This window comes from Oryzias latipes, chromosome 7, assembly GCF_053564925.1.
Source record: "Oryzias latipes strain Hd-rR chromosome 7, Olatipes_Hd-rR_3.1".
In the NCBI taxonomy this organism is placed as follows: Eukaryota; Metazoa; Chordata; class Actinopteri; order Beloniformes; family Adrianichthyidae; genus Oryzias; species Oryzias latipes.
In genome coordinates, this window is record NC_136243.1 from 25,143,000 (window position 1) to 25,167,453 (window position 24,454).

Genomic DNA, 24,454 nt, shown 5'->3' on the forward strand with positions numbered 1-24,454 from the left:
CAAACAAAGAAACCAAAACGTTTAGTATTTTCAGCATTAATGAAGATTTTAAAACTAAAGCCATGTCTTATTTTTGTTCATATTTGTTTGGTCTACTCCACAGAAAATGTTTTGGTAAAATTGTTGTTCCATTATATTCTGCTATTGATTTACACAGTACTGCAACACATCTGTGCTTTATACTCTGTGCCCTGAAAATAAGAAATGTTTGAAATTTGCACAAAATTCAGTGAGGTTACTATATTTCATCATTCCTTTTGTTGTTGTGTGATACACAGGCAGCTCCGTCTTTTTTCCTACAATGACATTAGATGACACATAAAATTGATGTAAACAAACAGCATTCCTCAGCATCAAAAGATATCTTCCTGATTTATGTCTTGCTGTTGACAGCCCTAAATAAATGTCTGCAAGCAGCCTAATAGACACCGTCAGGACAAAAACAAGCATCTCAAAATTTTCAACTCTTGTGTGTTTTTAGCTGACGCTTGGTGAAAACAAATGACTTATAGCAGCGCTAAAGTGGATTTTATTTCTTAAGGGAATATTTTTAGTCCTCCTCTTTGCCTATAGTCGAAGGTAAAGGGTAGTTAAAGGGCAAAGAAACACAAAAGAAATAAGGTCTTAACTTCTCCTCTTAAAGCAGACATTTATTTCTGCATTTGAAAAGGGCAGTCCATCCTTTTTCCAATTGGAGACCACGCCCTTAGGATGCTGTCACAGCAGGCTGTTTGGTTTGGAACAGAATCTGTTTCCGTTAATAAGTTTCCTTTTAGACAAGTGATCAAGTCATTCTAACCTCTAATATGGACCAAACATCAAACCAGTTTTGAGGTTAACCTGATGGTGAAATCTGGAATGATTTAACAATATACGAATGGACAGATTGTCCGATAGATCAAAAAGTAGAGAGAAACCAAAGAAAGTATGTCTCAAGCTACGGTCGAACTAGCTTCAGCAACGCGCGTTCAAGCGACCACTTTCAATCAATGTCCATGTAAATAACCATACATGTGCTAATAAATGCACTTTGCAAGTTAAACCAGGTCAAAGTTTGACCAGTCAGAGTCTCTGCTTTTAGTGCAATGAGAGCTGTCAAAAGAACAAACAGCTGTCCACACAAAAAGTGAAGGTTCTCTTCTTTTATATCTTTTTATACATTGCAGCACCATAGGAGCCATTCAACAAAAAAGAGAGAGAGGGGGGGGGGGGCTCTTTTATAGGTGGTTGGCTCCACCTTTTCCCTAAACCAACCCAATTACTAATCAAAGTCAACATATCCTTCAAACGTATTTTACCTGTAACAACTTCACCAAAAATATGCTTCCCAGTTTACAGCAAGTTTCTAACAAAAATAAAAAACAAAAGGAAAACATTCTGAATTTAAAACAAGCCTATCAAAGTAGAGCAGAACAGTAGATGGGTCCACTGCACTTCCTGGATTCAGGCAGTGCTCCAAGGAACCAGGAAGTGAACAAAAAACAATGAGAGCAACTAAAATCAACTACAAAACCAAAATGAATTGCAATAGATGTCATCTTGTTAAACCCTTACACAGTGGCAGACATGTGCTCTGTCCCAAGAGCTCAAGGTGAGTTAAGGGTTTGCGTCTTTTAAATGCATATTTTTGAGATTGTCAATAAATGTTCTGCTTTATCCAGGCAACGTCTTGAAGTTGAGTGCTAACTTCTGGACTTCGTCTTCTTTCTTAAAACACTTTGCCACTCATTCAAGTGGCTTCATTAGTAATTTGGTTTGTTTTGTCGTTCCTTTTCCCCCAAAATCTTCTCACAAAATTTTATGTTGAAGTAACTCAGGTGCTTTGTGTTTGTTATTGTCCTCAGTGTTTTTTTTTTTAAGAACTTAATTTTTTTAGTTTTTCTATCCAGATCTTCTTCTTAGACCTTCTGTTTTTTTGAAATGTTACAGGTTTTGTTTGTTGTCCCAAGTCAGGGCATTCGGGTCCTCAGCCACTTGCAGAGGGCGCTTGTCAGTGTGTGATAGTGAAAAAAGGAGGATTTTCCTTTTTTCTAATTTATTTTCCTCGTAATCAGTGCTTGTTCTGATAAATCCCCCCAAAGCTGCTGCAACTGCACAGCCTTTAATGCTAGTTTGGTTTGTTAAAATATGAAAACAGAACTAACCAAGTCAAATAGTGACATTTTTCAGTTTCCCCCGCTCATTTAACTGAAATCCAATGAACTATATTTCTCACTCTCAAGTGCTTCTCAGGAGATCTCTTCACCATAAAAGAAGTGGGAAGCCATCATCTGCAAGAATATCATGTACTGAAACCCCTTAAACTCCTTCTGTGCCTTGAAATTTTATCCATTGAAAGAATTTGTGACCAAGGGAGCCCTGCTGGAGTCCAACACAGTAGAAATATGTCTGAGTTGCTACAGGCAAAAACTAAGCTGTGTCTAGTTGAAGATGGATTTAATGGGCTGTAACAAGGTTTTCCAATACTAAACACTTTTAAAGTACCTCTAACAACACACAGAGGACACAGAGGAGGGGAGACTTCTCCAAGTCACGGAAGTCTGAGTGGGCAAACTTTCCAACACCCTCAAGGAAGGAAAGCATAAACTCAAAACATTATACATCAAAACATTTGTGGCACATTTAAGAGGATTTAGTGTGTGCTGGCAGTTTAGTCTGTCTACACATATGTACCTGATTTTAAATTGAAGTTCAAGGACTGCAATAATTAATTTTAGCGTCATTTAAATTTGCATGAAGTAGAAAATTCATTTAGTATCTATCATCCTGTCTGTGTAAATGCATTCTCTGCCTCTAATAGGCTTATTGTTTTGCACTTACAAATGAAACCTCAAGGGTTTCTTGATTTAAATGTGATTTTCAATTTCTTTGTGGTAAAAAAAAAAGAAAAACTCTCTCCCACAGTTGTCAAGTTGCAATCCCAGCTTTATTAGAAAAAGAAAAGGATCTTCGATTTTGATACATCATTGTTTTCATGTTTTACAGGAACCTTCTGGACAGAGACACTTTCTCCAAATCGGATCCCAGTGAGTGTTAAGTTTTTCACAATAAACCCCCCTCCATGTTTTTGCTGCAGGAATTACTAAAGCGCACGTTGTTTTTTTCTCCATTAAACTTCCTCCCCTTTTATTTCTGCTGAGCTCAACTTTGATTCAGTTTACTCTGCTGTTTTAAAGTGTTTCTTCAATAAATGCATATCATTTGCACAGTAATGTGACAACCTTTCCTTGCTGCGAGCTAAAGCACCATAATGCATGCAGGATATAAACCCCATCCCTTGAATACAAATGGGTGTATTCTGAAAGGAGACACTGGGAAATGCCATAAAGGCTTTATTTATTTTTTTTTGTGGTTATATTCCCTCCTGAATAGAGAATGGAAATGCCATTTCAGATTTTAAAAAAGAGGATTCAAGCCTTTTGTATAAATCAGCTAAGGGAAAAAATCAAATTCATCCTTCTTTATGTGTCTGAAGCTGAACCTCAAGTTGTATGACACGTCACATCACCTTCAATCATGTCGGCTGTGAAATCAAACAGGAAGCAGGAGAAACGGATCATTAAGAAGTTGTGGGATTTTTGTGGCTTACAGAAGATTGTGCCGCAGGAGCCCTCTGTCTTTTTTTAGAGCTTTGTTCTGTGCATGTGCTTGTCATTCTGTGGATCATCATGCTTGGCATCTTATTCGCCAGGGTGTGAAAGGATAATTAATGATGGATGTTAGCAAAGAATGAACAAAGCAAACATCATTTGTGGGTGCAGGTTACTTAACTGAAATTGTTCAGTGACAGTGTGGTGTCTCTCCTTTTCTCCTCCTTTCTTCCTTTGCATCTCAGTGGTGGTGCTGTACACCCAGGGTGTGGAATCCAAACAGTGGAGAGAGGTAAGAGATCACTGCAGTTCATCACATTTCAGTCGACTCCTCTTATTTTCATGGCAGCTTCACAAAGTCCTGTTCACTCAGTCACAGGTAAATATAGTTTCCCAGTCATTTGTACCCCATTGATCCTGCGATCAGCTCTGCTCTATGTGATTGACTGACTGATTAAGGTGGGACTTCTGCGCCTGAGTCCCCTCTAGCTGTTGGAATTAGTGCTTTAATTAGAACATTGAGGCCACAAATGCTGGCAGAAGTTGATGCATTCCAAAGGTCCTTGTGGAATTTTTAAGTGTGCTTGCACTCCAAATGAACGGAAAAAAATGGGAAAATGCCAACTTGAATTATATTAACTGTCATATTACATTCCCACCCACCATCTCTGCCTCTTTCTTCTCATCTAAAGCAACCCAAATGTTCTTTGTGATCATGATCAAACCTTTACAGATTTAAAAGATGCTTTCATGGTCACAGGGCTTCAGTTGACTCATGACACCAATTTTGATGCCATCTTTTTGTTGCTGTTGCACATCGTTATTATGAACGATGTGCAACAGAAAAAGGGGGACAACCAGCACATCTACAGGGGAATTCAGTCACCCTCTATATTTTGATTGTTTTGGAGTGATAAAAATGTGGAAAAATTACATCAACACATACATCCTCAAACAGTTGCCTCAGGAAACCCTTAACTGTTTTATGTAGTTTTTCTATTTTCTATTTCAACAGTGAATTCAATTCAGTTTTATTTATATCCCAATTTTTCAACAGGCTTCACTAACTGTACAAAACATAAAATCAGTAAAATGATGGGGCCTATTGAGCCAGAATATAACAGAACATTTTAGTTCATGTAAATTATTGTCAAAAGCTGGAAGCAGAAGGCAGAGCTTTTACCAGGTTACTTTTTCATTTCTTTTTTACATTTTCAATTTTTGTGTTTTAGGGCTTCCATGTTCAAAACTATTGTGTTCACATTACTATGCAAATTTTCTATGGCTGTGGATCCAAATGCAGCATGTTCATTGACCAGAAGGTTTGACAGTAGTCAAGCACAACTATAAGTGCATGAAGGTAAGGCAAGGCTGGGGCAGGTGGTAGGAAATTAGAGTCAGTCAAATCAGAGTCAGGCAAACAGAAGATCAGGTCCGGATAGGAATGGTCGGTAATGTAGGGTGACGGGACCAAACAGTACTTCCTGCTTAAGTCTCAGATCAGTGATTATCAATTAGGTTTCAGTTGGGTGGCATCCGGGGGACTACGTGCTGAGGTGGCTGGTAGATGTAGTGAGTCAGTAAACTGGTGATGGCTCCCAGCGGTGACCAGAGGGGGAGACAAAGCCTGACTCCCGACACTCTGTTTTGGGGCTCTACGTGCAAAACACACGGTCGTTAAACGCACATTGACTGTTAAACCAGGTTTAAACTTTGACTAATCAGGACCTTGGATTTGGTGGTGACGTATGGATGGCGTCCCTTTTCATGAATGGAAGTGCCAACCATTGATATTAGCGGAGACATTAATAATTGCAGTTTATGCCTGGCTGGAATTATATGACACAAAGTCTTTCATATTGGAGTGGAAATGTGAAAAGAAAAACCTAGAGCAAGATTTGCACCGCTTCAGCATTTTACACCAAGCCTCTTTTAACTGTAGGTGGCAGACATGGGCATCAAGAGTAGAAAAGCAAAAAGAAGAAGAAGAAGCCCCTCCCAGTTTGTCCAGTGTGAACACCATATGCTAAACCCTAAGCAGGCGTTCAAAAATGTGCTTTTAACACATTCTTAAACTTGCGTCACATGCCTGTTGTTAATGTAGCATAACCATATCTTTTTTATTCTCTTCACTCACACCAACAACCCTCATGTGCACCTTCTTTTCATCAACCATGAATCTCCTCTTTGGTCTTCTTCTAAGTCTCTTTTCTGGTAGCTCCAACCTTAATAACCTTTTACCAGCACAATTATTGTCCCTTTTCTGAAGGTGTGCAAACCATCTCAACCGGCTTGCATTCATTTGTGTCCATAACATCAACCGTGGATTGATTTCTTGATTCCATCCATCCTCACTACTCCCAAAGATAATCTCAATATCTTTATCTCTGCTACCTCCAGCTCTGCTTTCTGTCTCTTCTCAGAGTCTCTAGTCTAAGCCAACACCATGGAGGCTCTCACCGCAGTCTTCTACACCTTTCTTTTCATTCTTCGTGACACTCTTTTGTCACACATCACACCTGAAACCCTTTTCCACGTGTTCCAACTTGCTCATTCACAGTCAGATACTCTGTCCTGCTGTGGCTATCCTTCATTCCTCTCCTTTCCAGAGCAAACTTCCATCTCTCTAGATGTTCCTCCACCTGCTCCCTGTTCCCTTGTGTTCACTACAGATCCCACTGTCACCTGCAAACATCATGGTCCACAGATGTTCCTGTCTAACATCATTTGTCAGTCTGTCCATCTCCACAAAAACTAGAAGCTCAAACATGATCCTTGGTGCCGTCCCACCTTCACCTCCACCTCTGTCAGACCTATACTGCACATCTTAGCATTCTTTAACAAAGCCAGAGCTCTTCTTTCTGTAGCCTGTAATAGATGTCTCCTCTGTACTTCTCTAGAAGCATCCACAAAGAAAATATGGCATCTGTGGCTCTCTTACTCTACATGAAACCATTCTGTTCCTCCCAAATGTTCATTTATGACCTCAGGCTAGCTTCCAATACTCTTTCCAACTTCATTGTGTGACTCATCAGCTTCATTCCTCTGTCATTTCCACAACTTCCACAAATTTCAACAACACCACCTTCACATCGCTCCTTATGTTGCACTCTTGAAAGAGATGAGGAGGCCGCTTGATAGAATTCAGTTGTTTATTAGTCCACCGACATGAAAAGGCAACTGCACTTCCTTTTTCGTTTTTAGCTCACCAGCCACGGACCCTGTTAACGTGCTGGTCTTTCTCAGAAAAACTCTCTCTCTTCTCAGAATTTTGCAAGCGCCACCTAGTGGCGTCTTAAAGATGCACAACATGCAAGGTGTTTTGCACAATTAACAAAACAAAACTGTTGTGGGGAGCTTAGCTTCCACATTATCTTGTCCAACTTATAAATAAAAAAATCTCTATTTCCCACACTCTCCCCTCAAAATTGTAATGTCGCCTCGACATTCTAAAATATCTGAGAAAAAAAATGTAAACATCAATTATCAACAGTCCACATATGGAAACAACGTATTACATGAAAGCAGGGTCACACTATGTAGGAGTCAGGAACATTAGTGTAAATCAAGATGCTAACTGGTTACAGTCCACAATACAGCATGTATCTCCTTTTTTTCCATGCTGCATGTCTGTAGAAGATGCCTTTGTGCACGATGACAGTCTCCTACACCAACCACCAACAGAGGGTATCTGCATCTTTCCTGAGAGTAAGGCACTCAACATAGAAATAACCTACCAGTGTAACCCACATGTGGCTCTTTTGCCTGGTAATCAAACATACTAAAATCTTTTTTTTTTCTAAACATAACAAATATTGGTCAATATTAGAATAAGTTTAACATTACAACTATTCATTAACTTAATGTTTTTTTTTTTCTTTAACATAGCCTATTTGTTACACTTCATTTTTACACTTAAACATATGAAGTGCTAGGCAGACCTAATTTATCATAGGTAAACACTTGTCTTTTTTTTCTTTGTCGGAAAGGATACTGTTTCACAGAGTTGTAGGGAGGATCTTCCTGGTCACTGGAACTGGACTCAAACGGCACCTCTGCCTGGACCTCATCTTTCTCAGCTGGGTCACCTGGAGCCATTGCATCATCAGGCTCCAGTGGTCCTGCATCTTCATCTGAGTCGCTGTTCTCACTCTCTTGACTTCTTTTGTTGTAGGGGTGAAACACTGGCGCTTCAGCTCTGAGTTGAAGGCGGCTGCGTGTATCCCTTCCAGCTGGCAGTCCGCTAATCGCACGCCAGCACTCTTCATCCTCTTCTTCATCAGCTGAGCTCTCTCGAGTGTTCACCTGATGTTCTTGAGTGTATCTTTTCTTTCTCATTTTTTCTTGTTGAGAGTCTTCTGTGTCCAGCGGGAGAAAGTCACATGGCAAGAGTAAATTTCTGTGCATTACCCGGGTGCGTCCTTTGCCATTTTCAGGTTTAATTTCATACACTGGGGTGTCTTGGTGCTTCCTTTGGGTTACTACATGAACTCGATGTTCCCAGAATGATCTTAGTTTTCCTGGCCCTCCTTTTTCTGTTAGGTTTCTAACAAGCACTCTGGAGCCAGGAAGCAATTCTGCACCATATGTCCTTCTGTCGTACAGGGCTTTTCCTCTCATGGCTTCCTTTTGAGCTGACTTTGAGGCTAGCCTATAAGCTTCAGCCATTTTAGCTCTCCATTTTTCTGCGTAGTCCTGTTGAGATGAACTCTGTTCTCTGGTTTCTAGACCAAACATTAGATCGATTGGGAGCTTTGGGCTGCGGCCGAACAAAAGGTAATAGGGTGCATATCCCGTTGCCTCACTCCTGGTGCAGTTATAGGAATGAACCACCTTGGCAAGAGACGACTTCCAATCAGCCTTGTCTGCTTCTGGCAGGTTTCTGAGCATAGCCAACAAAGTGCGGTTAAACCGCTCCACCTGCCCATTTCCTTGTGGGTGGTAGGGAGTTGTTCTGGACCCCTGGACACCACTATACTCCTGTAACTTTGCAAACAGTTTATTTTGGAACTCTTTTCCCTGATCGTGGTGGAGACGGGTGGGGAACCCAAACCTGAGTGCAAAGTCTCCAAAGATCTTCTCAGCGGCAGTGTGGGCGGCTTTGTTGCGGCAGGGGTAGGCTTGAGCAAAACGTGTAAAATGGTCCATTAAAACCAGAATATACTCATAACCGCCTTTGCATCTTTCCAGATGCAGGAAGTCCACAGAGACTAGCTCAAAGGGGTAGGTGGTGATGATGTTAGTCAAAGGGGCTCTTGTGGGCCTGTTGGGACGCTTGTTTTTTAAACAGCTGCACACCTTTGTGATGTAATGTGTTACATCTTTCTGCATGTTAGCCCAGTAAAATCGCTCTCTGATTAGATTCATGACTCTCTCCACCCCTAAGTGACCCATCTTTTCGTGAAGCTCCTTATAAACTAGCTTGTGATACTTCTGAGGCAACAGCAGCTGGGTGCGGGATGCAGTCTGTCTGTAAATTAGCCCATCCTCACCTTTTTTTAGTTTGTGTTTTTCTCTAAATAATGCTGCAACTTTGCTATTAAGACGTTTTCCACTTTTTGGCCATTGATTTGACTCCACATAGCGCACAACATCTCCTAGGACTGCATCTTCTTCTTGAGCCCTTCTCAAGACTGTTTTTGGAAGTTCAGCAATGGAAGTGACTGCTTGCTCTGTTTCACTGATGAGAGAAGAAATGGTCACTGGACAAAGCCATGGCTCGTTATTTTGAGACTTTACACTGACCGCCTGCACCACACACTGTATTACATCTGGGTGAACATCCTGTATGCATTTGCTCATATACTGCTCCATATCTAGTGGCATTCGTGAGAGGCCATCTGCATCCCTGTTTGCTTTTCCGGGCCGGTACTTAATCACAAACTGAAAATCGGCTAACTCCGCAACCCACCTCTGTGTTGTGGCATTTAACTTCGCCGTGGAGAGCACATAGGTGAGAGGATTATTGTCTGTATAAACTGTAAATGGTGGGGAATAATACAGAAAATCCCTAAACCTCTCACTTATGGCCCATTTCAGTGCAAGGAATTCCAACTTCCCAGAATGGAGGTGATAATTTTTCTCTGGGGCAGTTAGACTTCTGGAGCCGTACGCTATCACCACAAGTTTTCCATTTTGTCGCTGGTATAGCACCGCTCCTAGCCCTTCTTGGGAAGCATCACAGTGGACAATAAATGGCTCCTCAAAGTCTGGGTAACCCAACACTGGAGGCTGGGAGAGAAAGTCAATGAGTTGGCACAAAACTCTCTGATGTTCAGAAGACCAGTTGATTTTGTGTGATGAGGCCAACTGCCCAAAGTTACTTTGTTTCTTGGGTTTTTGTTTTATTGTGCCCATTTTGTCATTACTCAGGAGGTCATATAAAGGCTTTGCTATTCGGGAGAAGTTAGGTATATAACTGCGGTAATATGAAACAAAACCTAACAGCTTCCTTAACTCTCCTACTGTTGTGGGCTGATTGTGTTTCAGGGCTTGCACAGGGGCAACATCTGCAGGGTCCATAGTATAGCCTTCTTCTGTGACTAACTTGCCAAGAAAACGTACCTTTTTTTTGAAAACCTCACATTTACGAGGAGTCAACTTCACTCCGTGGCTTTTGTATCGGTGTAGGACGTCTCTTAGATCCCGCAGATGATCATCAAAAGTCTGTGAATGAACAAGATTATCATCGAGGTAAGGCAGACAGATATCATCCCTCAACCCCCACAAACACTCCTCCATTGATCTCTGGAATGCTGCTGGAGCTGAGGACAAACCGAAGGGAATTCTTACCCATTCGAAGAGACCCCAGGGCGTAATAAATGCAGTGAGGGGACGGCTGGATTCTTCCAGGAAGCCCTGGTGATATGCCTTGCCTTGATCGAGGACTGAGAACCAGGCACTTCCCTTCAGACTGTTTAACATGTCCTGTATGCGGGGAATAGGGTGGCGATCGGGTATTGACTTTTTGTTTAGCTCCCTGAAGTCACAGCACAGGCGAAGGCCCCCATCTTTTTTCCGCACACAGACAATGGGACTTGAGTAAGATGACTTTGATTTGGTTATCCAACCCCTGTTTAACAGATCTTCCAAGTATTCTTTTACTTCTTTATGAAGTGGCTTGGGGACTGAAATGTATGTCTTTTTAACAGGGGTGGGGTCGTTCAGTCTTATTTTCAACTGCAGAGAGGGAATTGTACCTACATCATACTCATCACGTGCAAAAGCATCTCTCTCCTCCCTTAAAAGCTGTTTGACTTTGTCTTTCTCGGCTGGAGAAAGGTGATCCAGGGGAACCGGAGGTTCCCAGGCGTCCACCGGCTCCTTTTCAGTGAGGTCTGTTTCTTTGCCTTCTCCGTTTTCCGCCTTTGAGTTTACTGTGTTTGTCCCAACCTGCCCTACCGTAGTGGGTCTCATTTCTGCAGGGTAGATGACCTTGAGTCTTTGCGTTTGCCCAAAAATGGTTTTACCTGGCAGCCGAATGTCATAAGTTGTACTGTTTGTAATTGGAATCGTTACTGCTGCCCGTTTTCCTCTTTTTAACCTTACTACCCCCTTCTGCACCTGTAACCCCTCTGGTAATTGAGTGTGTTGGCTCGGCTCAAACAGTACATCCTGTGCGTCTGTAAGGGTGCCAGTTCGGACAAAACACTTTACTGTTTTAGTTTGGCCAGCAGGAACAGTCACTGTGTCACAACCCAATTTTACAATGCCTTCTCCCAAGCCATCCTCTCCATTTTGCATCACTTTTAAGAAAACTTCAGTCTTTTTACAATCAAAGGAAAAGGCGGTGCTGACTGCATCACTGATTGCATCAGGAGGTTCTATGCCCATCTTAAGGACCTGTTCAATCACATTAAATCCAATTATGGGTTGCTCCGCCACTCCCACTCCGGATGCCACTAACACTGGGACAAGCAGCTCGATTTTCGAACAAGTGTCTGTTGGAAGTTTAAAAGTAACCTCCACCCACCCGGAAAATGGAATTGGTGTCTGGTTTACTGCCCTCCCATCCAACATATCTGGACCAACTAACTCTATTAGATCCCTGACTGTTGTGTTTGGCATGTTGCGTTGTCTCCAAGTCTCATTTATGAGGCAGACCTGCGATCCTGTGTCCCACAAAGCTTTTGTTTCCACATCATTAAGTGAGCAGGAAATCACATATTTTTTCCCAATCAGGTTGAGAAGCTGTGATCTGCGATTTGGGGACAGTAGATTGACACTAATGGTTTCTTTATCCGGAGTTGACTCTGTTTTAGCTGCCAACCTTGCCTCTAATTTCTGAATGCTGTCTGTTACTAGCTGGTAAAGCTCTTGTGTCTCAGCTTGTGTAGGTCTGGTGATGACAGTGCTAGCAGCCATGTTTACTGGCCCTTTACCTTGTGTTTTTCCAGATCTACAGTCCCGTGACAAATGGCCACTCCTCCCACATTTGAAACAGTGGTCGCATTGCTCTCCATTGTTTGCAGCCTGACAGCTCTTGCACCCTCTTTTCCTGTTGGTTCTGAAATGAAAAGGGGCTCGGGGAGACTCACGAATGGCTTTCTTTATCTCTTCCATTTCCCCTTTAAGCTGTGTTACCATGTCAAGAAGCTCTGATTCCGTGCGTGTTGCATTTGGCATTTCAGGCGTTTTACCTTTTGTCATTGTAGGACATGGTCGGCTACTCACACTGGCCACTGCCGTCTCTGGACCTGCTTGGGCTTCCACTCTGACTTCTTTGACCCTGGGTTCTCTGACGTGCTTTTTGAACTTTTGCTTTCTTTCCCATTCAAGACTAGCAGCTGCATTTATTTTGGCTATCAGGTGCTCATCAGTAACAGCTGGATCCTCCAAGTAGCGCTTTAGTTGATATTTTATATCAGCACTTAACAGTCCAGTTTCCACAGCCCTCAGGAACTTTCTCTGAATCAACTCGGGGCTGTACTGTTCTTCTGCACCAGGCTCTTTTGATGCTAGCAACAGTCTTTCTTTTAATTCAATGGCCCGAAACAAAAAGTTCTGTGGTGACTCATTACATTCTTGGGTGAGATTGATCAAGCAATTGTAAAGATCAGTGGAACTGTCCTCTTTATAATGTCCACGCAGGATTGTCTGCAACTGTGAGAGGGTGAGGTCTGACTTTATCTCCAGCATATCACGCAAGCTGAGACCAGGACTCACTGCTCTGACAACCGCTTCAATGATATCAGCCTCACTGTGATTTTTCTTTAAACCCATGTCAATCTGGTGGATGAGGTTTGAATAAGACAATTTGTCCTTTTGTCCCCGCTCTCCGATCTGGCCATTAATCCGAAACTCTTTTCTAATGCTCACTTCAGGCAGAGTAGGAGCTGGGGGGACCACGTGCTGCGTCAGACTCGGGTGACTTTGTGCTTGGCCTGCCCCTCTCATTGTTAATTTGGCCATTTCTGCTTCAATCCGCTTAGTTGACTCTACGAAACTTTCCTGCAGAACCGCATATTGCTTTTGTAAACTCAAAAGAGCTTCAGCATGATCATGACTTGTGTCTGCGGTTTGAAGCTGCGGTGGCGGGGAAGGCTGCAGCGTGGCTGGCTTAGCCTCATTAGCATAGCTGATTAGCTTAAGCAGAAAAGCGCACGTGGTATCCTCCTCTTCGCTTTCAACAATTTTTTCTACTTCTTCACTTATCAATCTTATCAGCGTGTGCTTTTTGGATAACAGTCCCGGGTCGATCTTCGCAAAAGAGCATACCTTCTGTAGCTGCTCAGGCTGTAGCTGCACCAAGGCTTCACTTAGCTTGTCCTGTAGCTGCTCCAACTCCATCGTGCTCCTTTCCCTTCGGTCCGACTCACAGGCTGTCCATGCACCGCTGAACCATCCTCTGCTACCAAATTTTGTTGCACTCTTGAAAGAGATGAGGAGGCCGCTTGATAGAATTCAGTTGTTTATTAGTCCACCGACATGAAAAGGCAACTGCACTTCCTTTTTCGTTTTTAGCTCACCAGCCACGGACCCTGTTAACGTGCTGTTCTTTCTCAGAAAAACTCTCTCTCTTCTCAGAATTTTGCAAGCGCCACCTAGTGGCGTCTTAAAGATGCACAACATGCAAGGTGTTTTGCACAATTAACAAAACAAAACTGTTGTGGGGAGCTTAGCTTCCACATTATCTTGTCCAACTTATAAATAAAAAAATCTCTATTTCCCACACTTATCTTCCTGTATTCCTGTCTCAGAACATTTAGAACAAATACGTCAAAAAAGAAGGAAAACGTGACCCAGAAGAAACAGAAACAGCAGCTAAATGTGAGTAAAATGAAGAAATACTAACAGCTGGGATCCCCACAAAGCCAAAAATACCAGACATGAGTCAGTTTGCAGAATGTTTGAAGCAGCAGCATAGCCCCTAGGAGCAGAGAGTGAGTGATATGTCATGAATCAATCTTCAGTCCTAAGCATAGCTGCCTGTTTCAAGAGAAATAAAATGTTTATCAATGGTTTTGAAAACCCTGGTCTGGAACTCTCAGAGACCAGAAGAATGGAACCCAACATGCAAAATCAGAGTGTTAGTGCTCAGGGTTGGAAAAGGAGAAGTCTAATGGCTCCAGTCCTCACAATATTCACAAGCTCCTCTTAAAACTGCAGCATGGCAAAGCAAATACAGAAACAATTTAGCCTAAGAAGTGTGCTTACTTGTTATGTAACGAAACTCATGCATTTTTAAGACTTTGGGAATGGGCTCTAAGGACTCTGGTCATGCAGTTTAACAGTCTGCTTTAATGCCAGTAAATCTGCCCATTCCATTTCCAATGAAAATAATAAAAGATTTTAAGAAATGCATACATGTTTTTTTTTTAAAGTTGCAACTCAAACATAATTTAATAAGTAAACCATTAAAAAATACTAACTTATTTGTTGTTGGTGAATAGATTTACACATTTGTCTTTGAAAAAACAAACGTGTTGCTGTAGCTTAGAAAGAAGCTCAGCAAGAATAATAAACTATCCATTAATTCTAAAGCTATGAAGACAAAGAGGTGTTCATTTATCCAATTCCATTGGAGTTGCTGTATTTTTGGGGTGATGTACAAATGTGCTGACTGTGTTTGCTGTGCTTGAGATTTCATACTGGGAAGAAAATGCTCACTTTCTCTTTATTAACAAGCTTACCAACCAAAATACATGAAGGCTCTGAAGCGGAGGTGCTGGCAGGTGACGTGTCAGCTGTCAGCATGTTAACCCAGAACAATCAATGTCAAGCTTAGCAATGGAAATCATAAAAAAAATGAGTGTGCAATGTAGAAACAGATGAGTACAAAGCAGTTTAAGCCTGGATGAACCTAATCTAATGTAAAGAATGTATCTGTATGATTTTAACCATCATGTTTAAGTGGGAAAATCGCCCTGAAAAAAAACCAACAAAACAAAACACCTGTTAGACCCACTCTAATGAAAATTGCGTTTTTGGTGTTTTTAACACGTTCTTGTAGCATTTTTCTGACGATAGAGGTTATAAATAAAGAAAATTAAGGTTAAAATTGCATTTCTGAGTATTATTTTATTCGTTGGGAATTAGGAGCAGATGAAAAAATGACGCCGGACAAATCTTGTAGCAGTAGAACACAAGCTCCCTGCTCTGCTCCATTCTGATGCATCCACTAGTAGACAAACAGATCCATGAAGGTCTTTGTTTTCCTCATCTGAGCTGACATCTGACTCAAAACTGTACTTCTGGATAGCTCCAGTATTGCTTGCCATTTTTGTTGCAGCGATAATGTGAGGTAGGAGTTGTGAGGGACTGTAAGCTAGCTGAAGAGAGTGTAAACAAAGGGATGATGGGAAATGAGACCAGGCTAACTTTGCGCCTGTAGTTCTGCCCAGTGCTCAGAAGTGGTTTCTAATGAGCTAGTGCCATTCTGCAGAAACTGTCAGAAAAAACAAAACAGGTTTTCTGGTTTTGACAAAAAAAAAAGGCTAAATCGTCATTAAAAGACCCCTGGGAACTCTCTTAAAATAGATTAAAAGATTATTTGAGTAGGACTGATGGCATCATTTACAATAGCTAAAGTCACAAACCAAACACAACTACCAGTAAACGGTTATGTCAGGAGGGGAAGCAAGCTTCTTTTCATGTCAACTGTCAGTTTTACTTCTTAAAAGAGGAAATAATTTACAGATTGAGACGCAAACAGGCTAGAAGCAGCACTCTCAGACAAAACTCACATCTGTCAGTGCTGGTTGCAGTGCCCTTCCTCAATAGCAGAAAGTGTTGGTAAAGCCTAAATTTTTCTGTGGTGTCTTCAGAGCTGATGTTAGCTGGCTAAGCAATGGAGTCAAGCTGTGGAGCGCTGATAAAGCTGAGCGCCACTTCTGCCTCTCTGTCTGGTAATGCATTCTGGTTGTCCTGGGAGTGGATATGGCTGGTTGAAGTGCCCTTCACTGTGCCATCAACAGTATTAATCCGTTCACTCTTTTACGGATCAAACTCACCCTCTGTTTTTTTTTTGTCTCATACACATTCTCTATTGTACAAAGACGATTTAGTTAAGGACACATTCAATTCTCCGCTTCAAGTCCAACTCCTCTGAGTATCCATGTGTTACTGCATACTTATATTTGTCAGAAAAAAAACAAACATTGTAAAATCTTTAATAAAAAAAAAGTTTACATTTCTTTCCAGTTATTCACACCGCCATTCATTCCCTCACCTAAGCAGCTGACACCATCTAAACTCTGGATTCACATAAAGCCTAAGCTTTCCTCTTCAGACTCCTAGGCTGTAATCTATTACTGAGATGCATTTTCCAGCACTAGAGCTCACACTTTTTCTCGTTAGTGTTATCAAAAGGGGATGGAGTGCAGACCCACTGTGCCCAGATCTTCGTTAAGATATCTTACGTTTGTATTCCCCTGCAACCTTGGTTTATGGCTCAGCCATTTACTTGCCAAGGTAGGAGGTATGCAGGGAGATGAGGGCTGTGCTTTCCTTGCATGGCTGAGCAGTGCTTTGGTGATCATTTCAGCCTTTGCTGAGGCCTGGAACAAAAGGGAATTTGCTACAGACCACCCGCTGGAACACTCAGCATCTTCCCTTAAAAAATAGGCTTCAGTTTCCACAGGAGATTTCAGCTGGAATTAGGACCTTCCATTCTCTGACAGTAGAAAGAGCTGATGCAGCTCTTCACACAAGTCTTCATCATAAATTGATTTGGACAATGATATCCAACAGCATTCTACACATTGGGGTGACGGTTATATTACTTTCATATTTTTCACCAGTTTGTGAATTTGCAATTCTCAATCTTTATTCTTCCAGTATGCCACCTCATTGCTATTATTATTACTTTATTTGTGATAACAGTTTAATGTAGAATATTTTATTTATGAGGTTTAACACCAACTCTAAAAACTTTGAATTATTCATTTTATTACAAATAATGTTGTGGAAAATAAAAATGTGGAAATTTTAATATAACGAAATGATCTATTTAGTCCATCCATGAGCACACTAACAATATATTCCTAATCTACGTAATGAAAGTTTTCTTTTCAAAGTCAGCATTTTTTCTGTTTACCTTTCTCTTATTATTTTCCAGGGTCTATTTTGAAGTGTCAGGCAAGAAGACGGTTGTGTGAATGTAGCATCAATTAAATGAAACTTTGAAAAAGGCACTCAGTAAAATCAGCATCTGCAGTTATGTTGTTTATGACAGATAGCATAAGTTTGGGTCAGAGAAGGTGGAGACGTCTTAATAAAATGTAATCTCAGCAGACTCCACAAACTCATGCAGTTGTCCACTGATGATCAACAAGATGGAGCGACGCTCTGCACATGCACAACTGCACTGTGTGTCGACTGAAAGTTACGGTGGCCCTGAAGTGCAAATAACACAAAGAAATCACTCAACATTAAAAATGTTGTAACCCTTGTGCTATCATAGGCACTTTAACATTGGGAGTTGGGTCATCTAGACCCACTAGACAGTGCTCTGAACCTTTTTTCTTCAATGATTTGTGATCTTCACTGGTGTCCATGGATTACATGAAATCTTTCCACCTTTTTCCACCTTTGTCATGGTAGGGAGAACACGTCAATGTAAGGGTGGGGTCATCTAAGATAGCACAAGGGTTGACCCTTGTGCTATCTTAGATGACCCCACATCACATCGGCCGTTAATAAAGCACAACACATTTTAACAAAAAATATTGCATTTTAGAAATCAAAGCAAAAATTCCAAAAAATTAAATGAAATAAAAATGAAACATTTTGGAAAACAAAAGTAATTTCCAGGAAACAAAATGTAATGTTAAAAACAAGACACAATAAGAAAATGGAAAAGGTATAGGCATTATGTGACATGATTGGGTGATGTTTGAGTTTTTTCAAATGTCTTCAAAGTCTGCATACTTAAAAAAGTTGTATTCATATTCATTATCACTTCATGTAAATAATGGACAAACATCATCATCCAATCAGCAATGTCCCATAGTTCCTACCCTTTTCTGGTAGGTACTTTGGGGCATTGTATTTTGGTTTCTGAAAAGTTTATTTTGATTTCTAAAATGCAATGTTTTTTTAAGATGTATGTTTTTCTTTTTAATCTGTCACTGTGATCTTTAATCGGGTTTTGTTTATTTGTTGGTGTGATTTGCACTCCAGGGCCACCGTAAAAAAGCTCTGCTGTAATACCTTTCTTGTCTTTCTCTTTCTCTTGGTACTGATCCAGTTTGGCAGAACAGAGGTGATAAAAAACACACTGAACCCAGACTTTGTCAGGAAGTACATCCTGGACTACTTCTTTGAGGAGAAGCAGAATCTGCGCTTTGACGTGTGAGTTATTCTGTTTGATCTAAGTCCCTGAGGACACATACTGAGGTGTCTGTGTGTGTGGATCAGAAGAACTGCCCCCTTATAGTCTTCCAATCTTTTTTATTTTTTACGTTAGGTGACTTTTTCATCAGTCTCCCGTGTCCCCTTTATGTCTTTTCATCCCTGTTCCTGCCTTTCATTTTCTTTCTGTTTGCCTTTTTTCCCCCCATTTCCTCCTCCTTGTAAGTGGCTCATATCTCTCCTGAGGAATTATTCATTGGTGCTGTGTGTCAGAAGTCATTTATATTAGGAAGGGGAAGTGGTATAAGTGGTAGAAATATTTCATATCAATGTTTTATCCTTAATCTGCTGCAAAGCAAATGTCTGAAATGCAGTTCCACAAGCCCCTTGTTCCACCTTTCTCTGCTGAAAAAGGCCAGACAAGGGAGGGGGTCAGGAAGGTGCAGCTTCAATTCAATTTCTCCCTGCACAAACTCAGTGTAATTCTCTACTCTTCACATCTTCCAGTAGGTGGAAAGAAAAATCTATACCCCTCAAGCATGAAGTCTCTAGCGGACTTAGCAGGTGCATCCAGAGCTGAGGTGGAGGTCTCAGAGGGTTTTTAGACTCTTAATGAATTCATTCAACATGCTTTTATGATGCAACACCGGAACAGGAAAGGAGAGAGCGGATCCCCTTGCAATTAGTGTTACTCATTTACATCTTTATTTTATCACAGAGTTGGGAGCTTGGGTGCGCTCAGGTTTAATTACTTTTACATCAAGTTTGTCTTCTGAAAACTTTGTCTGCATTGATGAGCAGTTTCAATATGTCCCCCCTGGTGGTGTATCAAAATTGCATCCATAAACTATAGAATAATTTACTTGGCAAACTGTCAGATTACTGCTGACCCATTTTTCACTGAACACCTCCTATTTGCCCCTCTGAGGTAATATCACCTCTCAGGCAATTTCCTTCAGTCGGGATATTTGTGGTGTATTCGTTTTTGTTGCCCACACATCAGCTTTTGTGGTTTCTTTTGTGATTTCAGATATGATATTGATTCTAAAAGTCCAGATCTGGGAAAACATGTAAGTATCTTTTTATTAATTTTCATTTTTCATTTTATCATATGCAGATGAGGAATTCAGCTTAATCTCTGAATTATCAGTGCATGCCTCTGGTGTTTCGGTTCTATGCAAATCAAAGATTGTAGCACGGAGTTGTTCAACATTATTTCAAGTTAAAATAGGTTGATTAAACTGACAAAATCTCAGTTTTTCCTTAGCAGCAATGGACTTTTTTTAGGGAGTCCTTCTTGCCCCAGAGTAATGGTAATAAAGGTTTGATTTGCATATGCTTTACCCTCACTATCAAAGGTTTTCAGCATATTTCCCCGTCTTGTATGTAGTTTTCAAATTTTATTCCCAATACCTGACACAGTTTTTCACACCAGTGTGAATGCATTTTTTCCTAATGGCATTCTGTTTCAACAAATACGCTGCTTCATTGTAAAGTAGGGGTGAAACGATTAATCAATTAATCGATGAATCGATTTATATTCCTATTATCCAACCAGATCCATCTGTCTGAGGGTAGTTATTAATCAAATCGACCTATAACATTTTAAAAGAAATACATCAATTATAACTGATATTTGAAAATACCATTTGGATTAAGAAATTGTAGGTTTATTTGACTATAACATAAAAATGACCTAGGACCATCACAGCAGACAACAACGTGATGGCAGCAAAAAATGCTCAAGCTATCGTTCCAGTCCAATGTGTGGAAACACATCTGAATCTTTGCAAAGACATGTGACCATACAGTGTGGTAGAATGTTCTAATAATGTTCCATTTGTATTATTTTGATGTGGAAAAACAACAGTCGTCTGAACTTTCTGAATCTAAAATGTGAATGGATTTGCCATTAATTGTTGTTTACTTGTTTGTTTGTACACATATTTAATTTACACTTGATTATCCTTCAAGAAATGCAAGGAATCTGGAAAACTTCACCTGCACTGTGCAGGTATTTATCTCTTGAGTCACACTGGTTGAATTTTTGGCTAAAGATCTCCTTGATCAGATTATTCAAAAAAAGAAAAAAAACTAATATTGACTATGAATCGTATCGTCCACCACAAATTAAGATCTTGTTTGAATCGTTGTTAAAATGAATCGTTACACCCCTATTGTAAAGCATACATCCCTAAAAGCGTCTCATCAGAGTGGATGTATGCTTCAGATATGCTGAAAGCTTTGATTAAAAAAACATGCAGTGTGGGTCTAATTTACTGACTTGGTTTGCATATGACCAAATCTCTTATTTGATGTCATTTATTGCCTGTTATCCTCATTTTGTGATGATTTTTTTTTTTATAATTGTGTCTTTGCATTGGGTTGCTCATGCTTCTGCCTCCATCACGTTTGCTCTCTTGCACATTTTGACTTTACTTTTCTCCTCCTTTGAGACTACCACTCTGTCATTCCTTCTGTGTGAATCTGCGCTTTCACAAATCCACTTTTGTCCGTCTTTCCTTCTCATGGGTGATGACAGTCTGGTATTTGAGTCAAGTGTCTTTTGTTCCATGATATGCTCTGTTGTGTCACTGCTGCTGCCTGGTCTTTCTCTGCCTTCTTTTCTCTCTCTTACCTTCTCCTCCTTCCTGGAAGCCCACCGACTTGAACGTACGTGCTTGCCTCAGACGTCATAATATATAACTGTACAATGCATATACCAGTGTTGAAGTCCTCACTGACTCACCTTGTTGCCCTCCTGTGATCCACTTGAATGGCCCTGTCTTCTCTCCATCCTACTTTATGCCCTCCTTCCCATGGCAGGATTTCCTGGGTCAGGTTTACTGCACACTGGGAGAGATTGTGGGCTCACCTGCCAGTCGTTTGGAGAAACCGCTTGGGTGGGTGTCCATTTTTCTTTTGCATTTGCCCTGAAGCTTTGACTGTTTAACCCTTAGTAACAACTGCCCTTATGGGTGGATATGGGCTGTTTGCGGGAGAAAAAAGGGGCAAATGTGTGTGTGGCATGCAGGTGGCTAGCACGAAACCTGGTGAGCCTGTAAGGGAAAAATATTCATGTACCTTTTTTGCTACAGGCATTCTGCACTTGCGACAGGCGTAAGGGCAAGTTGGTGAGATGCAGGATTGTTAAACTAATTTTAGAATTTTTCATTTTTTCACCTCCCCCGTATCCTGCGCAATGCACATGAGGCTTAGTGCAATTCAAGTGATAAGTGCGCTGTTAGAAAAAGAATACATGAGACAATCAGAGAATAATTTGTCTGTGTCCTATGGGCATCTCACAAGCACCCAAATATCACGTGCACAGCCTAAGCATGCAGCATTGTGCACGGTAAGTAGGAGCCAGTGTGCACACCTCACTAGGGTCTGGATGTTGCTTAAAAGGCACAGTGTGACAGCATCACCCCTACGTGTAGTTTAAACTATCCTCACAAATGTTTCACGATGCACTTATTGCACAATAACAGTACGTTCCATTTTTATGGGGTGGACGCACGAGCCTCACGGGAACTCCAATACACACCTGCGCGCCTCTAAAGATGCAGCCCCTCCTCTCTATAATCCTCTACTGGCCCGGACAACCCAAAAACCTGCAGCACCCGTACGAGGGTTGACCCATGTGAGCTTTATGTACAGTGAGAAGAAGGAAAGTCACTCAGTGAGCGAACAAATTCAAGTTTGCAAGCACAATTTTCTGATATTATTAAAAGATAAAAATTCCATTCATTCTAGAGGAGATGAGATCACGAGGAGCATGTCTTCCCCAGCAGTTGTACATATTGGATATTATTTTGCAAGATTAGGTCCAGATGCTTGAATGGTAGTGGGCAATTGAACATGACCAAAGACTCTCTTAATTCATGGAGCCTGTTCAGCACATAAAATATATTGAAGTCAGCACAGGACACACAGTGCTATAAGCTTTACTTTGATGTAAATTGGGAGTTACGATACTTTGAAGCTACAAATCTGTGGCTGGCTCGACGTGTTGTGTCTTTTTTGAGAGTGAGAGTGGCTTAAGAGCACAGGGCTTTTGTATTTCTTGCTGTGAACAGCATGACTTTGTTGTTGACCATGAACTCTGCCAAGGACTTGTGGTCTTGATTATAGAGGTTTCTTCATGTGGAATATGAATGAAAAGGAGGCTGTGCTCACCAGCATGCAAGAAAGTGGACTTTAAAGGAAGCTGGCATTATCAGCTGTGCCAAGCAGACAACATGGTAAATAGTATTGATTCTGCAGCATCAACAAGGCACCTTGATAACTGCTAAGAGCGTCAAGGCTGACTTTTTTAGTTCGCATTTCACACCAGATTGTATGAAAAGTCAAATTCTTTAGTTACTTTTGAAAGAAACATGAGCGGCCGTGGTGCAGCAGTAGGGCGGTCGACCCATGATCATAATATTGCAGGTTCGATTCCCGCCTTGCACGCCCATGTGTCGAAGTGTCCTTGGGCAAGACACTGAACCCCGCCTTGCCTCTGGTGGTAGGTTGGCGCCAGTGTTCGGCAGCGTAGCCGCCATCAGTGTGTGAATGTGTGTGTGCATGGGTGAATGGGACTGTGACTGTAAAGCGCTTTGGGCCTTCGAAAGAGGGTAGAAAGCGCTATATAAGTAAACGCCATTTACCATGAATAAACTGTAATTTTATGTTGCTCTTATGCAGCAGATTAATTTAATTATAAAATACACTTTCCTTTCAAATTGCCTGCAGTAACAATCACGTGTTCTTCTCACCCTGTGAGACAGACAATTGCCCATGGAGCCCCTTGCTCTATTTCTTTGTCATGCATCTTTTCTTTGACAGAGCCTCTCCGCATGTGACTTTGAGCTGCGCTTTGCAGAGACTGAGGAAATCTGTTAGTCATGCTTAAATATGCTTTCCAAAGGCACACTGCATCAAATGACCTGCTTAAAAGGCACATCAGTGCCCGTTTCACTCTTTTCCACAGCTCATCTTTCATTTATTCCTCTTTTCTTCTATCAACCAGATTTTTTTTTTTTTTTTGCTTGACCTCTTTTCTCCTCACTGTACTCCAAGCTACACTGAACCTCCATCTCTGTGTCTTTCATGGTGTCCATTGGGGCTGCACAGTGTGTTGTGTTGATGTCAACACTGGAATTGGATCAAATCTAAAAGTCTTTGGATCATGCAATGCTTCTCTTATTATTATGTGACTCATTGAAAAAACATTATATTTTCTTCAACTGATGAATGCAAAAAAAGTCTTAAAGACAACCTTGTTATAAACAAATGCAACCTAAACTGTAGAATTCCATAGGAGGTGATTTAGTGACAGTTTCAAAACCTGCCTCAACATAAACAGAACTGGCTGTCACTGCCAACTTTGTAGAATTAATTTGATCCATAAGGTCACTGCTCCATTTTATTTCTAAATCAACCTAATTTGAATTATTCATTTAGCCAATTTGCATTCCTAAGGCCAATTTGCTTGGTGATGAAAATGAATTTTTTATAAAACTAGTGATTTAAATTTAAAATTACAAATGCTTACCAAAACAAAGAACTAATTGTTCTTGACTATTAGTTCTATTAGTTGACTAAAAAGCACATTTTTGTCTGAAAAAAAGATAATAAAAACATCACATAATCCAGTTTCCAAACTGTTTGAGTTTGTCTAAACAAACACATAATTTGATTGGTAAAATCATGCTTGGTAATCCTTTTCCCAAACCTGATACTGAAAAGGTTGATTTATGCTTAAATTGAGTTGATTTAGATTATTTCCAGAAGAGGTGTGATAGTATTGCGTCACTGTGGGCTGTGACAGAAATCTCCATGTACAGTATCCTCATTCTAAGTGATGCCCATTTTCACTTTCTGGCATATCCACTCAGGGGTTGCCACAGCGAGTTAGCTTTCACTGATTTGCACAGGTGGTTTTGGCTGAGATTTTTAACGTCGGATGCCCTTCCTGACACAACTCTGAATTTTGACCCAGACTTGGGCCCTCTTATGGCTACATAGTTAGGCAGTAGTGCAAAGGGTTTTGCCTAAGGGCCCGCACTGGATGAAGCTCATTCCAC

At 40.9% G+C, this 24,454-nt stretch overlaps 2 protein-coding genes across 10 annotated transcripts in view; one reads left to right on the forward strand and one right to left on the reverse strand.

The window, feature by feature from the left end:
• cpne5a (copine Va) overlaps window positions 1–24,454 on the forward strand; it is a 98,135-nt gene that overhangs the window by 16,479 nt on the left and 57,202 nt on the right. For 2 of the 8 annotated variants that reach the window (XM_078950693.1, XM_020704604.3), the window contains exons 2-7: window positions 2,986–3,026; window positions 3,836–3,882; window positions 18,280–18,383; window positions 19,414–19,453; window positions 21,042–21,056; window positions 21,210–21,286. In XM_078950693.1, the coding sequence (XP_078806819.1) occupies window positions 2,986–3,026; window positions 3,836–3,882; window positions 18,280–18,383; window positions 19,414–19,453; window positions 21,042–21,056; window positions 21,210–21,286 (324 nt within the window). Of the gene's footprint in view, window positions 1–1,194; window positions 1,592–2,985; window positions 3,027–3,835; window positions 3,883–18,279; window positions 18,384–19,413; window positions 19,454–21,041; window positions 21,057–21,209; window positions 21,287–24,454 lie in introns of those variants that run through there. The other 6 variants (XM_078950694.1, XM_004070683.5, XM_078950691.1 and 3 more) reach the window with 5 other exon arrangements.
• On the reverse strand, window positions 7,361–13,527 carry LOC144994110 (uncharacterized). Of its 2 annotated transcripts, none has more exons than XM_078950690.1 (2): window positions 10,383–13,527; window positions 7,361–10,256 (listed from the first exon to the last, which is right to left on the reverse strand). In XM_078950690.1, exons 1-2 carry the CDS (start codon window positions 13,377–13,379, stop codon window positions 7,506–7,508), a joined length of 5,748 nt encoding a protein of 1,915 aa, XP_078806816.1. In that variant the 5' UTR covers window positions 13,380–13,527; the 3' UTR covers window positions 7,361–7,505. The 2 variants fall into 2 exon arrangements, with proteins under 2 accessions (XP_078806816.1, XP_078806815.1); XM_078950689.1 differs by having other exon boundaries at window positions 7,361–7,678; window positions 7,742–13,527.

Bases quoted from the DNA above. Each gene is read 5' to 3' on its own strand.
- LOC144994110 (XM_078950689.1), bottom strand. From the start codon at position 13,379: ATGGAGTTGGAGCAGCTACAGGACAAGCTAAGTGAAGCCTTGGTGCAG. The intron at 7,679-7,741 runs GTGAGAACAGCG...CAATGGCTCCAG, and splicing joins CAACAAAAGAAGTCAAGAGA to GTGACCCAGCTGAGAAAGAT.